Source organism: Ailuropoda melanoleuca, chromosome 4 (genome assembly GCF_002007445.2).
Source record: "Ailuropoda melanoleuca isolate Jingjing chromosome 4, ASM200744v2, whole genome shotgun sequence".
NCBI lineage: Eukaryota > Metazoa > Chordata > Mammalia > Carnivora > Ursidae > Ailuropoda > Ailuropoda melanoleuca.
In genome coordinates, this window is record NC_048221.1 from 107,630,884 (window position 1) to 107,645,830 (window position 14,947).

At 40.8% G+C, this 14,947-nt stretch overlaps 1 protein-coding gene across 1 annotated transcript in view; it reads right to left on the reverse strand.

Moving 5' to 3' along the window:
* Positions 1–3,632: 3,632 nt before the first annotated feature.
* SLC20A1 (solute carrier family 20 member 1) overlaps positions 3,633–14,947 on the reverse strand; it is a 16,090-nt gene continuing 4,775 nt past the window's right edge. Inside the window, exons 5-11 of the mRNA XM_019807081.2 lie at positions 13,187–13,283; positions 10,592–10,711; positions 8,351–8,620; positions 7,673–8,231; positions 6,698–6,883; positions 5,866–5,950; positions 3,633–4,594 (exon numbers count right to left, since the gene is read on the reverse strand). Coding sequence (XP_019662640.1) covers positions 4,433–4,594; positions 5,866–5,950; positions 6,698–6,883; positions 7,673–8,231; positions 8,351–8,620; positions 10,592–10,711; positions 13,187–13,283 — 1,479 coding nt within the window. The 3' untranslated portion in view covers positions 3,633–4,432. The remainder of the gene's footprint in view (positions 4,595–5,865; positions 5,951–6,697; positions 6,884–7,672; positions 8,232–8,350; positions 8,621–10,591; positions 10,712–13,186; positions 13,284–14,947) is intronic.

The window sequence follows — 14,947 nt, forward strand, 5'->3', positions numbered from 1 at the left end:
AGTGCTAAAAGCTTACAATGTCTCTCTCCCACTAGGAGAAAAAGAGGCAACACCATCAAAAGCTCTGTCCTCAGTGAGTAAACTGACCAACAGATGAGCAGCAAGCTGTCACCAGCAGACTTCGAAGGAAGTGATCTGATAAGCCATTGATGGTGCTGGACGTCTGTTCTTTTGTAAATGTGATCTGTGGACTCAAGGGCCAGCATTCGAGTTTGTACTTTATGCAGTTTCTCAGAGTGAATATACCAGGACAACTGAAATCTGAACCATGTTGTTGGGGGACTGCTATTATTTACCTAAACTGCAGTAATCGATTTTCATGCACACTGGAGCCACACAAAGCAAGGACTGCCTGTATCGGACACAGGGAGATGAAAATACATAGTGACCTCTTCCCTCACTGAGCGCCAGACCTTTGAGCAGTGAGGCCTTTACCTTTCTGATTCTTTCCTGGGATTCTCCCAAGGAAAAAGTCTAACCAGACCACCCTACACCCGGGTCTCTCAGCCTCAGACTTGACATTTTAGATCAGGTAATTCTGTGCTGTCGGGGCTGCCCTGTGTACTGTAGAGCGTTCACAGCAACATCCCTGGCCAGCAGCAACGCCCCCTACTGTGACAACACAGAACGCAGGTGCCCAAGACAAAGGCCCCACAGTCCCACCCACACATTCGGAGCTTCCCACCAGCATTTTAGTGCTTCACTCTTATAAATAGGAAATGAACAGAGATCACCAGGCCACTAAGGAAAACCACTGGCATTAGAGACTAGAGTGAAAAGCCAGAGTGAAAAACAGGAAGAAAAACGTTTTAATTACCACCAATATCCTCAAAGAAGAGATACTGATTGCATCCATTAATAAGATGCTATTTTTTTAAGGTTTTGGAAATCAGAAAGAAACAGGAATTTTAATAGGATTAGACAGGAGAGTTAAGGGCATCTCTCAAAAAAAAAAAAAAAAAGACAAGGTCAGAGAAACAGAAAAATGTACTAAACAAAACAGTCAGAAATTAGGACCAGCTGGGTAGCTTAAAAAGTTCCCCCCCCCAAAAAAAAGGTATCAAATTAATTCAGGAAGTTGCTAGAATTGAAAAATGTTGTTTTCTAGACTCAGTGGAGTACTCAGTCAACTGAAAAGCAACTCTTCACTGTCAGTTTTCCAACACTAAGGACTAAAAATCCTAACAAGCCTCCAGAAAGATGGGTCATGTACACATAAAATAGGTTTCAGACTTCTTCCACAGCAGCACTGAAAGCAATGCCTTCAATATTCAAGAGAAATCATTTCAAACCTAGATCCTATACTCAAATTTTCAACTAAATGTGAACATATAATAAAAGCATGTCCAGATGTGCAAGGTCCCCCCAAAAATCCTCCCCAACACTCTTCCCAGGAAATTGCTACAAGGTGTTGTCCATGAAAACAAGTGAATAGGGGCGCCTGGGTGGCTCAATCAGTTAAAGCATCTGCCTTCACCTCAGGTCATGACCCCAGCGTCCCAGGATCAAGCCCCATATTGGGCTCCCTGTTCAGTGAGGAGTCTGCTTCTCCCTCTGCCCCTCAACCTGGCTTGTGCTCTCTCAAATAAATAAAAAGAAGAAAGAAAAGGGAAAGAAAAGGGAAAGAAAAGGGAAAGGAAAGGGAAAGGAAAGGGAAAGGAGAGGGAAGGGAAAGGAGAGGGGGNGGAATAAACCAAGAAAACAAACACAGGACCTCAGTAAATAGGAAGCCTAACAAAGGAGATAAAAGAAACTCCCAGAGGGGCACCTGGGTGGCTCAGTCAGTTAAGCATCTGCCTTCAGCTCAGGTCATGATCCTGGAGTCCTGGGATAGAGCCCTGTGTCGGGCTCCCTGCTCAGCGGGGAGTGTGCTTCTCCCTCCCCTTCTCTCCCAAATAAATAAAATCTTTAAAAAGAAAAAAAAAAAAAAGACAACTGGTACTGGACTGATAAGTGACAAGAACCTAGAAAGACTACTCCAGGGAAAAAAAGTTGTACAAGAAAAGTGATTACAATATATTAAGACTCAGCAACTCAGTAACGGCTTATAAATACTACACTACCTTAGCAAAGTTAAGACCCAACTATACAGTGAAAGTGAGATAGGGTCTGCGTATGGCAAAAGTTGAAGATGACTAAAACTACACATCACTTACCACTATGGAAGTCAAGAGCCAAAAGCTGGAAGGGCCAAGTAGTTATACAAACGTATAGCATTCAGCGACGCTGAGATAAATACCAAAAGGGACTGAGTGTTGCAGCATCAGGACAGACAGAAATGGTGGTGGGAGACCCATTTTTGTTATAAGCCTTGTTGAATCACATGACTCCTTAACATGCACACATATAACCTTGATTTTAAAACCTTTCTATTTAAAAAAAGGCAACCTCTATGCCCAAGAAACAGACCAAGGCTCTCCGGAGCACATATCCCCCGCCCACGGTAGATATTACTATATATGGAAATACAAAGTCCCTCTGGTCTCTTCTTAGCTCTTCGGGTTCCTCTGACCCACACCTAGCTGCTCTAGGAAGAGAAACACATCCTTGATTCAAGTATTTTCTCAACTGTTTTCTCCCAAGCCAAGAGGAAAATGTTGAGGAGGGTTACTATTCATTTAATCACAGAGAAGACAGGATCGAGGCTTGTGTGAGGTCATTTACCATCAGGAAAGGAAACCAATACCAAAATTCAGGAGCGTCTCTGTCAAAACCTTCCGTTCAGGGATTAATGCTAAATTATCCTTTACCATACAGAGCCCCCCTCCCTCCTTCCTCAAATAAAAAATAAATAAAAATTAAAAAAAATAAATCAAAAGGCTACTTTCAGCCAGCCCCAAAGGCTACAACTGATGACCATTCTCTGCTAACACGTAATACTGGGAAAGACACAGCTCCCCAGGCCGGTTCTATCACCTGTAAGAGAGGGATGAAGACCTACTCAAAGAGGTCTTGAGGATTAAATGTATTTAAAAGCTTAGCACAGTGCCTGACCTTAAATGGTGAACACTGACTAAGCAAGTCTATGGCATGTACCCAACCAGTGATCTAATCTCTCTCAGGCATAGGTCAGGCAAGCTTACCTTTATGTGGTACAGTGTGGCTTCTCAAAAGCATCTTCCTAAAACACAACTCTCAGGACAAGAACCATCAACCTAGTTTGCAAAGCAATGTACTTTTCATTAACTGTTCTGATCAAAGGTAAAAGAGATAATGGGTCAAGACTGAAGAATCCAACACTGAGAATTTTTAAATAAGCTGAGCTACACACACACATACACACCCCACCCATCTTAACATCCTTCATAATAGCAAAGCTAGTAACATTCTAAATAAGGATATGGTAAAATAGTCCAAACAGGAACTTTGTGGCTGTCAATGAGTACATTTACACACGCTAACGTGAAAGTGTCTAGGCTGTGCTATTACAAGGAAAAATGTCAAACAGCTTTGTACCTATGGAGTTAAGTCATGTATATTCTGGGATCACAAGAAACTTAACAGGGAGGAGTGGGGAAATTTAAGTGGAAATTTAGTTCTCATTTAAGATACTCACACTCTCCTAATGCATAGGGCTAACTGATTTGGAAGCCCAGATGCCACAAGTATGAACAAAAACCATGAGAACAAAATTTTCTAAAAACTGTAGGCTTTTTTATTCAGTTAAGAGGTAGACAGATGAACATGGAAGGCTGTCCCATTTAACTTGCCCAAAGTTCATATTCCACTCCATTCATCCATCCCACACTGCCAGAAATCATAAAGAAATAACCAAGACTGCCAAAAGGCTTTTCTTCCTACTTCTTTTTAGCAAAAACAGTCAATAAATTGCTTGCAAAGAAGTTACTACTAACTTAAATTTCACTGTGTCCAAAGAACCTCGTCCCTATAAGAAGTTCCCACATATGCCAATGGAACCTGCCACTACCGACAGGAGGGCAGAGTAAAAATGGCTCTATTTCTCTAAGAGACTACAAGGGAAGCTTCAGTTATGCTTGTTGTTAAGTCCCTGTGCATGTTAGGGCAGAAGCTGGTGAAACCACCAAGGCAGAGCACTGTGTCAAATGGCTCTGAATGGTTGTTTAAAAAAAAAAAAAAAAAAATCACAAGTTATCTTCAGAGACAACATTAAAACATAATGGAATTGAAGCCTGATACAAAAGTAGAGAATTATGTACAGGAATTCACAGCCCAAAAGGAAAAGGGACCTCAATAGGAACCAGTGGAAACCTGGCTATTTTACATAGCTAATTTTGAGACAAGTCATATTTAGCACAAAAGCAATTATAGCACAAGTAACACTTCCCTCCCACAGCTCCCAAACTTTAAAAAGACTCTTTGTCGGTCTTCTGTAACACTGGTCCTTCTTCAAAGGAGCAGGAATGTGTAAGGTGGCCCCAAACATCAACACGAATTTTAATCTCAAACAGCTTCACGGTCTGAGGATGACATATTTGAAGACTGCCATAATAGCAGCACTGATAACGCCAGAGATGGGGACGGTAACAAACCAGGCCATAAATATGTTGCGGAAGAGTCGCCAGTCAACAGCCTTTTTGGATCGGAGCCAGCCAACGGATACAACAGAGCCCACCTAGCAGAGAAAAGGGATCAAGGAAACTGGTTTATAAAAGCCAATGGTATTTTGGTAACAGACACATGATCTTACATAGGTAAGGAGCCCCAAACTGCTGATGAAACTGATTCCATGAAAGGAGGTTTCTAACAGGATAAGAAGCAGATTACTCGTGGGAAGAGGAAGGCAATATAAAAGTCCAGTCACTACATCTGTGGTAATTGGGGTAAAATACAAGAATGAGAACACTTCCGGGGCGCCTGGGTGGCACAGCGGTTAAGCGTCTGCCTTCGGCTCAGGGCGTGATCCCGGCGTTATGGGATCGAGCCCCACGTCAGGCTCCTCTGCTATGAGCCTGCTTCTTCCTCTCCCTCTCCCCCTGCTTGTGTTCCCTCTCTCGCTGGCTGTCTCTATCTCTGTCGAATAAATAATAAAATCTTTAAAAAAAAAAAAAAAAAGAATGAGAACACTTCCTTTCTGTCTCCTGAGCTACTGGCATTTTTTTTTTTAGAAGATTTTATTTATTTATTTGACAGAGAGAGACACAGCCAGAGAGAGAGGGAACACAAGCAGGGGGAGTGGGAGAGGAAGAAGCAGGCTCCCAGTGGAGGAGCCTGATACCGAGCTCGATTCCATTAACGCCAGGATCACGCCCTGAGCCAAAGGCAGACGCTTAACGACTGAGCCACCCAGGTACCCCTGAGCTACTGGCATTCTAATCAACTGCTTTAATAATGAACTGTTTTAATATATTAAGTTTCAGGTTTTCCAAACACCATTTTAGAGGACAGATATAGACTTCACAGCCAATCACCTGGAGATACCTAGAAGAAAAAGGATGACTCACAGGCTCCATGATGAACCAACTAAAATTGCCTTAAGGGAGCCAGTTTCTTCCTTTTTCTATAGTTATTACATGGCCATCAGGCAACTTCAGAATTCAACAAGATTCTCAGTACTTCAATTCTGAGGCTATGAATATGCGCCTTCTATAAATAACGCTGCCCTTCAACAGCCCAACATGCCTCACAGACGGGCTAACTATATGTAAAAGGACTTTTGCCATCATTTGGTGAGAACATACATTATTGGCTTAAGTAAGAGTACTAGACCCAAGGAATTGTAAACTGTAAGCCTTCACATTATTGCAGTCATTTGTCCTAAATCTGTGAACTCTTCAAGACTCCGACTGCATAAAACTTTCTAAACCACAGTATCACACTTAAAAACAAACCTCTCCATATTACTAGAATCATTCAATAGACACAGTACGTATACATTACACTTACTTTACAATGTGTTGTACTGATGGGAAGACCAATATTTGATGCAATTACCACCGTGAGGGCAGATGCCAGTTCAATACTGAAGCCACTGTAGACATAAGAACATTACTTGTCAAGAATGGAAGCTCATTTTTTATAAGCTAACATCACCCCAAAGTTAACACAATCTTACTACGCTCTATTCAGTGACAAAACCTTCACTAACATCTTTAATTTGCTATAGCTCCTGAAATCTGTTTTAAGATTTCATTTATTCATTATTCATTTGAGAGAAAGAGAGCACAAGTGGAGGAGTGGGAAGAGGAAGTGGGAGAGGGAGAAGCAGACTCCCCACTGAGCCGGCAGCCCAATGTGGGGCTGGATCACGACCTGAGCAGAAGGCCGACCTTAACCATCTGAGCCACCCAGGCACCCCTGAAATCTACTTTAAATCAGGCCCTCTTCCATCTTCTCTAACATTTTGGGGTTTTAAGGGTTTCTAGAAGCCCATTACTAAAGTTTACACTTCTATTTTGAAGAATTTAATAAACATCAGTCTCAGCTATCAAGTAAAAACAAACAAAGAACAAGCATACAGAGCTATTCACTCCACACACACACACCTTTCTCAGAAAAGCTGTATTATTAAGAGACCACTGGAGATGAATATTTGACCAAAATTATGTTTAAGGGCCAGACAACATGTAAAATCAAAAAATTTCACAACGATGAGAGTAACGTCAGGAACTTATACAAGCTCGGGATACACTAGCTGAAAATTTGTGTGGTAACACTACACGGTATTATGTATCCTAAGAAAATGAGCATTAGCCTAAGACTTGCTTTGCCAACTTACCTAGAAGGTGTGATTGGTGTGAGATCTTTCCCCATGGTCTGGATAACTCTCCTTCCCCAAACCCACAGACCAATACAAATACCAACTCCACCATAGAGCAGAAGCCATATTGGTGTTGCTACTTTTGGAGAAACATCTCCTGTGTCATAAACCAGATACAAGGCAACAAGAGGACCGATGGCATTGCTGAAAGATAAAAGAGGACAAAGATGATTTTTCAGGCAGAACTAGAACTTGGCAAGATCATTTGCTAAATGACCTACTAGATAATTTAAAACAAAGCTGTCAAGCTCATTTAAGCAAACAATCTTTCAACAGAAATAAATGGAATCCCAACATACATAGAAGAAAATGAAAGCTATTCTCAGAGAAGAATCCCATGCATTTGGTGGCCTATCTTCCAACAGGTAGCCTAGAACAACTCAGGTTCCAATGACCAGTTTACAAACCACAGAACTAAGGCCGACAACCTCCAAATTCATTCCCTAGGGCACAGATTTTTAAGCTTTTCATCTCAGTATTCACAGAATTTACTATCACAGAACTGGATCCTATCTTGATAGACAAGACCTCTCCATGAAGAATACCTGTGTTTATCACCTACAGAAACATTCTTTGTAATTTCTCGAGAGGAAAAAAAAAATTTTTTTAAACATTCTTTGTAATCTATCTCTAAAGGAAAAACAAAAAAAAAATTTTTTTTTAGATTTTAAGTAATCTCTACACCCAACTCGGGGCTCAAACTTACAACTGAGATCAAGAGTTGAATGTTCCACTGACTGAGCCAGTCAGGCACCGCTCTAAGAAAAATTTTATTGCCTGTTATTAAGTCAATAACTGCTATTACCTCATCCTCTCTAGCTTATTCGTGTCCCCATGGGGGGTATGGCACCAAAGCCACAAGCATAGCCTTATAAAAGGAATAAGGTGGTACAAAAATAGAAAGCGTGATGCTGAGATTCCAAGTCAACTGACCTGACGTCATTTCCACCATGGGCGAATGACCCAAAGCAGGCTGTAAGGATCTGCAGGAACTGGAAGAGGAGAGACACCTCTGGTTTATCCTGGTCATACCATTCTTCTAGAGAGCCGCTACTTCCTTTTCTGTCACCCAGACCCATCTCTGCCTTGACACTCATGTCCATCTCGGATGCTGAGTGAATGTCAGACACAGCATTGCAGTAACTGGTGTAACTGTCCATTCGAATTCGCTTCTTGCTGTCTGCATTAGGCCATGTCAGCTTCTCCATTTCTTCACCTTTCTGTTCACCTTCTTTGGCACGGAATGAATCCAGAGGCATGCCACAGATTGCCATGGTGTAGGAAGTATAGCTATTATTGCGCCTCAAGGGTTTGTCGCCAGAGTCTCCCATGCAGTCGCCCACCTTGGCAAGATGTAATTTATGGAGCAGCTCTTTGTATAAGCCAGAATCTTTATGCACGGTGTGATACTGATAGTGCCCACTGGAGTTTATCTGGTTACTGACGGCTTGATTGAACTGAACAAGGTTCCCATTAGGCAACTGCACCGCCCCTGGCCAAGACCAAAACAGTAACATTAAAAACAGCATCAGGTCCAAACAGTGAGCCCCCTCCCCAACACAGGTAACAAAATAAAACTCTTATTTCCCCCACTGAAGAAACTCCACTCACCATTCATGGTGCTGTCTATGCTGGTTTCCTCTTTCAGATCCACGCTGGGAAGCCTCTCGCGCTCTGGAGCTTCCTCTAAGTCTCCAAGTTTGAATGAGACTGTTCTCTCCTCCACCACAGCCCGGAGGGGCACAGTGGCAGATCCTACCTCAGAAACAGGATTCCTGGTTTCAATATCACTGAGAGACAACTTTGTTTCTTCGTGATCTTCTTTCAAGCTATTCTTTTTTTCCATTAAAGGGCTTTCAGAAGGACTAGACTTTATTTCTCCTAGAAAAAAAGGGGTTTTTTTTTTTTTGGTTTGGTTTTGACCAAACTAACTCATTCCACATCTTCCCTCTCCCCCACCTCAAAAAAATCCATCTCAAAGTAATATATTTCAGTGAGAGTTCAGGATGATTTTCCCTGTCTGCTTCACTTGCCATATCTTTCCTTTGGGAAGAAATCAGCAATGTTTCAGACGCCACAAACTTTTTCAGTAAAGGGCGAGACAGTAAAATGTTTAAGGTTTTATGGGCTCTGTTGTGTATTCTTCTCCTTCATAAAACAAAGGTTTTGATTTTACAAGAATAAGAACTATTCCTAGCTCCCTGCTGACCCATTCTGAGGTAAAAGGTACCTCAAGCATGAGGTGGACAGATTGAAAATTTACAATGCATCTAATTCATGTTCTTTTTAAAAAAGGAATGCCCCAAATTTCAGTTCAGAAGTTCAAGCAAAGGAACACAGCTCAATACAGGCAACTAAAGATGACAACTTGAATTCCCATCTCTGTAAAACAGACATGTGCTTTAATGTTCCGCCTTATGGTTCTAAATGCCATGACTAGGCAGGAATATCTTCCGCCCAGTCTACCAATGCCCAGTACGTTTACACGTTCATTCAGGCAGCACAACCATGCTATAGACTATAAAACACTAGCAAGACTTGTCTTCTCTTCTCCCAGACTGGGGGAAAAATGAGGTCAGGAAGTCACGCAAGCCTCATTCCCACTGTGCGCACAGCACAAGCAGACTAGCACAGACCAGAGCCTCTCAGATTTAAATCTGTTAAATCTGCGTCAGTTGCATGACGCAGCACTCTTCCTAGTGGCCCTGCAGTGTGTGCATTCCTCCACTTCCCAGTGGCAAATGAAATCACTAAGCAAGCATTTGCAGATGAAAAGGGCAGAAAAAGATTACTTTAACAGATCTCAGCCAGTAAGGAAACGAATACAAGATTTAAATGAGAGTGACACTGGGGCGCCTGGGTGGCACAGCGGTTAAGCGTCTGCCTTCGGCTCAGGGCGTGAGCCCGGCGTTATGGGATCGAGCCCCACATCAGGCTCCTCTGCTATGAGCCTGCTTCTTCCTCTCCCACTCCCCTGCTTGTGTTCCCTCTCTCGCTGGCTGTCTCTATCTCTGTCGAATAAATAAATAAAATCTTTAAAAAAAAATAAAAAAATAGGGGCGCCTGGGTGGCACAGCGGTTAAGCTTCTGCCTTCGGCTCAGGGCGTGATCCTGGCGTTATGGGATCGAGCCCCACATCAGGCTCTTCCACTATGAGCCTGCTTCTTCCTCTCCTACTCCCCCTGCTTGTGTTCCCTCTCTCGCTGGCTGTCTCTATCGAATAAATAAATAAAATCTTAAAAAAAATAAAAATAAAAAATAAAAAAATAAAAAAATAAAAAATAAAAAAATAAATGAGAGTGACACTAACAAAATTTACTCCATATTTAATGACACTCTAAATGGTCTAAATGATTCCTTCACATTAACACTGGAAAATATCTACCTCTAGAATTTGTGCGACAATTATGAGAATTAACCAAATCTAAAGTTAGATATAAATATGTGACTTAGCTTTGCAGGTCTAAATCTGAAGTTACACATATATGTAGTTAGGAGAAAGTTCTCTCCTTGAAAATACTTTGTACCTGCCCCTTATTACACATTAAGATAACCTCACAATTCCCAAGTAATGTTAAGCTACTTCTCTGTGTATTTCTGTCACCAGCAACTGATGTCGAGGTAGATTAAATGACCAGTTTGCCCCCAATATATGTCAATGATTCCTTATGAGTAGGCCTCAGGTCATTTCAAGTCAATAAAACCGTAGTTTGGACAATAAACCCATCTCCTGAAATCTCTTTTAAATTTTTGACTTTGTCAATCTATCCAAATAGCGGATTTTTATTAAGTGATCACACAAAAAACAAGCACATTGCTAGTTAAAATGTTCTGCTATAATTTGTTACTTACGTTCGATTTTTCTCTTCATCCTGGGACATACAAAGAACCAGACGATAAGGGCACAGAAAACTGCACATCCCACCGAGATGAGGATGGTGCCCCACAGAGGAAGTTTGTCAAAGCCCAGCACTAGGAAATAAAATGGTGCATCTTGAAAACCCCAGGGCAACAGCCCCCTGCAACAATGTGTAAACCCTCCTCTGGGGACTCGGGGGTTCCCCAAGCCAGCCCATCACCCTTTATAACTGCTGCCAGCCTTAGGTCCACAGGGTTTTTATTGTGCTCATGACTACACAAATTCAGGAGGGGAGAAAAATCCCATGGTCATCTGAAACCCACAACTCCACCTCTGGCCCACTCTCCACACCTGCTAGATTCAAGTCTCCCCAACTCCTTCAAAAACTTGCTTTTTTCCTTTCTTACTTAGAAGGTAATAAGGATCACTATACTCTGAGGATCTGCAACTAGCTATGAAAAAAATGGAAGCGCTCCACTCCCAGCCTCCAGATGGTAGCTGCCACACATTATGTTTGCACATACAGATTTTGATGTTAAAAAAAGAGAGGGGCCCCAAGAGTCATATTTGTCATTCTGACAGAATTCTCTGTGGAAGTTATCACATCCATTGTTATTACCCTCCAGTAAAATCCTTTAACAAGATTATCTCTTAGGAGACATTATCAAACTAAGATATAGAAAATCAGAATATTATCTATCAAAAGATAAGAATAGTTCAAAGGGCTATCTTTCACAAGAAGAAAATAGTTTAGTGGTAATTTCATTAACAGCCATATCTTAGAGACTTGCCTACTTTTCACCTGGCTTTGGGATCATTAATATCAGTCCTCATCTGCTTATCACTTAAATGCCAACAGGCTCCAAGCCACTAGCCTAGACTAATAACAGAAGCAAAGCACTACAGAATTCTATTTAAGCCTAAAAGACGTTATAACGCTCTATAATTCATCCAAGAATAGCGCAGCTACCTGCAGTTCTTTTGCTTTCTTCTGATTAGGAATTAAAGTACTTATAAAATGGAAAATCTATTGCCCCCCCAATGATTAATATTTAAAAATAAGATATAAATTGTGGTCCCTTCAAAACTAAAGTTCTATAGTGACTATAAATCTTTCCATTTTAATTCCTATCAATTCTAACCATGTATTTGGTCACACAAACTAAAACATACATGAAATTTAATCAATCTCTATCACAATTTAAATTTGCCTGCGTTCCAAGTCAAAAAGGGGAAACGAAAAGGGAAATTTTTCTTATAAATGATCCGCAAAGAACAGAACAAAAATATCCCAAGTTCCTTTTTCAAAAATGAAAGTTTAAGTTTCTAATTTCACTGAACTATGAGCTTTACTGCTACCAGATAAAACATCAGTGCTTAGAGCCTCATGGGAGACTTTGGTTTAGCACAAAGAAAGAACTCAATTTAAAACAGAACGAAATGTAGCATGGAAGCTTTTCTTTGCCCGTACCATTTGGAAAGGAGTCTAGCATCCCCTAAGTAAGATCAATATTCTCATAAAGTTGTCCATTCTCTTTCCTAATTATTCCAGGAATAAAGACAAGGTTAAAAATACTTAGCTAATTCCATTTTTGGTCAGTGACTTATTACTTCAGTGAAGTTTAAGAAGCAAGTTACAGTCCATTAGTCAGAAAAGTAATCAATTTAGTGGGCCCCAATGAGCATTAAAAAAGCTAGAGAATTATCTGAAAATATGAGTGCACAGCACATAGTAACATAAGTAGCTTCAAAATACTATTCTGGTTTTCCTTCCTCTCTTTCTCTACATGGGAGTCTTGGGCAGCAATGTACAATGTATTTTTTCCAGTGGGTCACAGTCAAAAGGTCAAAAGCCACTGAGTTGACCATCAAGTCAAATGACCCTATATAGCAAAACTGAACTGATCAAAGCATGTACTGTCCTTTAAGTTACAAGTGATTGATCTTTTTCAGTTGCTAAATTAAACACGTATCATAATTTAATCCATGCTTTGCCTTAGTCTCAAAATAAAAGCAATCATTTCAATCTTTATAGCCTCACAAATTATTTTTCCTCTTAGCTGCATGAATTCTTCTTCCAAGTGCACTTAGGCCAGTTGTTAAACATCCCAACTCTTCTCATTCAAGCAGATTCAGGGAAGTAAATTTAGTGCTTAAAAACAAAGGTAGCTCCATTTGGGAGAGAAAAATGAGAATATCCAGCAAACGAGTCCTAAATGACTGATTATTGAAGACCAAATATAACTAATTACTCTTCAGTAGTCAGTAGTTGAGGTCAATATCACTTCCAGTATTTTTAGCATAGATAGGAGAAAGGGAAGGAGAAGGTCATATTATCGGTGGTGGATCCTGTGAAGACTAAAGAGTAAAGGTCTGTAGTGATTTAGAATCTGAGCAGGTCTCTTTGGTTGAAAAACTATCTAGGTTAACTCAGCATACACTAGCCTGCAGCCTTCTGAAATGGGCGCAGGCCAGCCACCTTCTAGGAGATTTCAGCCCTGTAAAGCAAAAAGGGGTAAATTGGGCATTTAATGCAAGTTTTATAAACAACTTTAAATTCACATTTAAATATTTTGATATGTACTTACAAGGTGCTCCAGTATACATGATGGAAAAAAGGTTTATTCCAACTGTGCAGGCATAGAAAACTGGCAAAGCTCGCAAACCATTAGGAACTGGATCTGCCTGTAAAAGATCATTAAGATCAATATCTTAAAAGGTGTTAAAGTTAATTCATTTCCATAGAACCTTGTAAAAGGGCAGGTTCAGGAATTACAGTGCCGGTTAATGGTCTCCATAGTAATAGGGAAAAGCCCAGTTGGCCTTTTTCCTGGGAGTCTCCCTACCAAGGCTGATCTCATCTTTTACATCTACTTGAATTTAAGTTTGTGTTTGGTTTTTATTATTGGGGGGGGGATGCTATTTCTAACAAGGCTACCTATACCAGTGACTGGTAATGTCCCAAATAATCCGTTTCATCACCTAGTGTTCTAAGGTACCTGATGTCCAGATGGAAATCTGAGCATACATCTGAGATGTACTATACATTTGTAAAAGATGTCAAGAAAGACTATGAGATGTTAGGACATTTCTCACCATGCCTGCAAAGATCTCTTAAAACCAAAACATGCAGAATTTACCTGCAACAACCATCTTTTCTAGATATCAATAAATATGCCACTATTAACAATTTACCAAAGGGCTAAGATAAAAATCAATTGTACACTAAAGTCACTTCCTCATTCAACAGACTGTGCTAAACACTATTCTGGGCACTAAAATATGGGAATGAATGAGAAAAAGTCCTGCCCTCAGAGAACTGGCATTTACATTCTAGTACAGAAAAAAGTAGCAATAAATATTATGAAGAAAATAAAGAAGGGTATAAGGGGCAGCGATGGAAGGAGGGGCACATTAGGGAGTATCAGCGGAACAAAAAACACAAACGTGGTAAGTCGACAAGCCACGTACATACGTAAGGGTGCAGAAAAAAAGCAAGGCATGTTGGTCGCTGGGGGGGGGGGGAATTCCAGACAGAGATATCAGCAAGTGTAAAAGCCCTGAGGCAAAAACTCCAAATGTTTAAGGAACTGCAAGGCCAGTGTGACTGGAAATAAGAGTTGCACTTACAACAAATGTGTATTAATTCTACAGGAAAACACTCAAGTCAAACACTTAAAGAGAACACAGATTTGAATATACGGAGAAGACTAAACTTTGAAGGTATTACCCTCAAGGTTTAATGCTGTCTTGAACACAATCCAAAAGAAAATCTTGAGAAAGAAGAGAAAGACCCAAAGTGATTCTAAAGCTTCTGACTAGGGGCACCTGGGTGGCTCAGTCGTTAAGCGTCTGCCTTCAGCTCAGGGCGTGATCCCAGGGTCCCGTGATAGAGCCCCACATCAGGCTCCCTGCTCCGCTGGGAGCCTGCTTCTTCCTCTCCCACTCACCCTGCTTGTGTTTCCTCTCTCACTGGCTGTCTCTCTCTGTCAAATAAATAAATAAATATTTTTTAAAAATAAAATAAAAAAAAATAAAGCTTCTGACTAGGGGTGGCTCAATCAGTGGAACAAATGACTCTTGATGTCAGTTGTGAATTTGAGCCCCACATTGGGCACAGAGATTACTTAAAAATAAAATCTTTTTAAAAAATGAAATAAAAAACGGGATGCCAGGGTGGCTTAGTTAAGCATCTGCCTTCAGCTCAGGTCATGATCTCAGGGTCCTGGGATTGAGCCCTATGTAGGGTTCCCTGCTCAGCGGGGAGTCTGCCTCTCACTCCCCCCCAGCTGAGGGGCACTCTCTCAAATAAGTAAATAAAATCTTAAAAAAAAAAAAAAAAAAAAAAA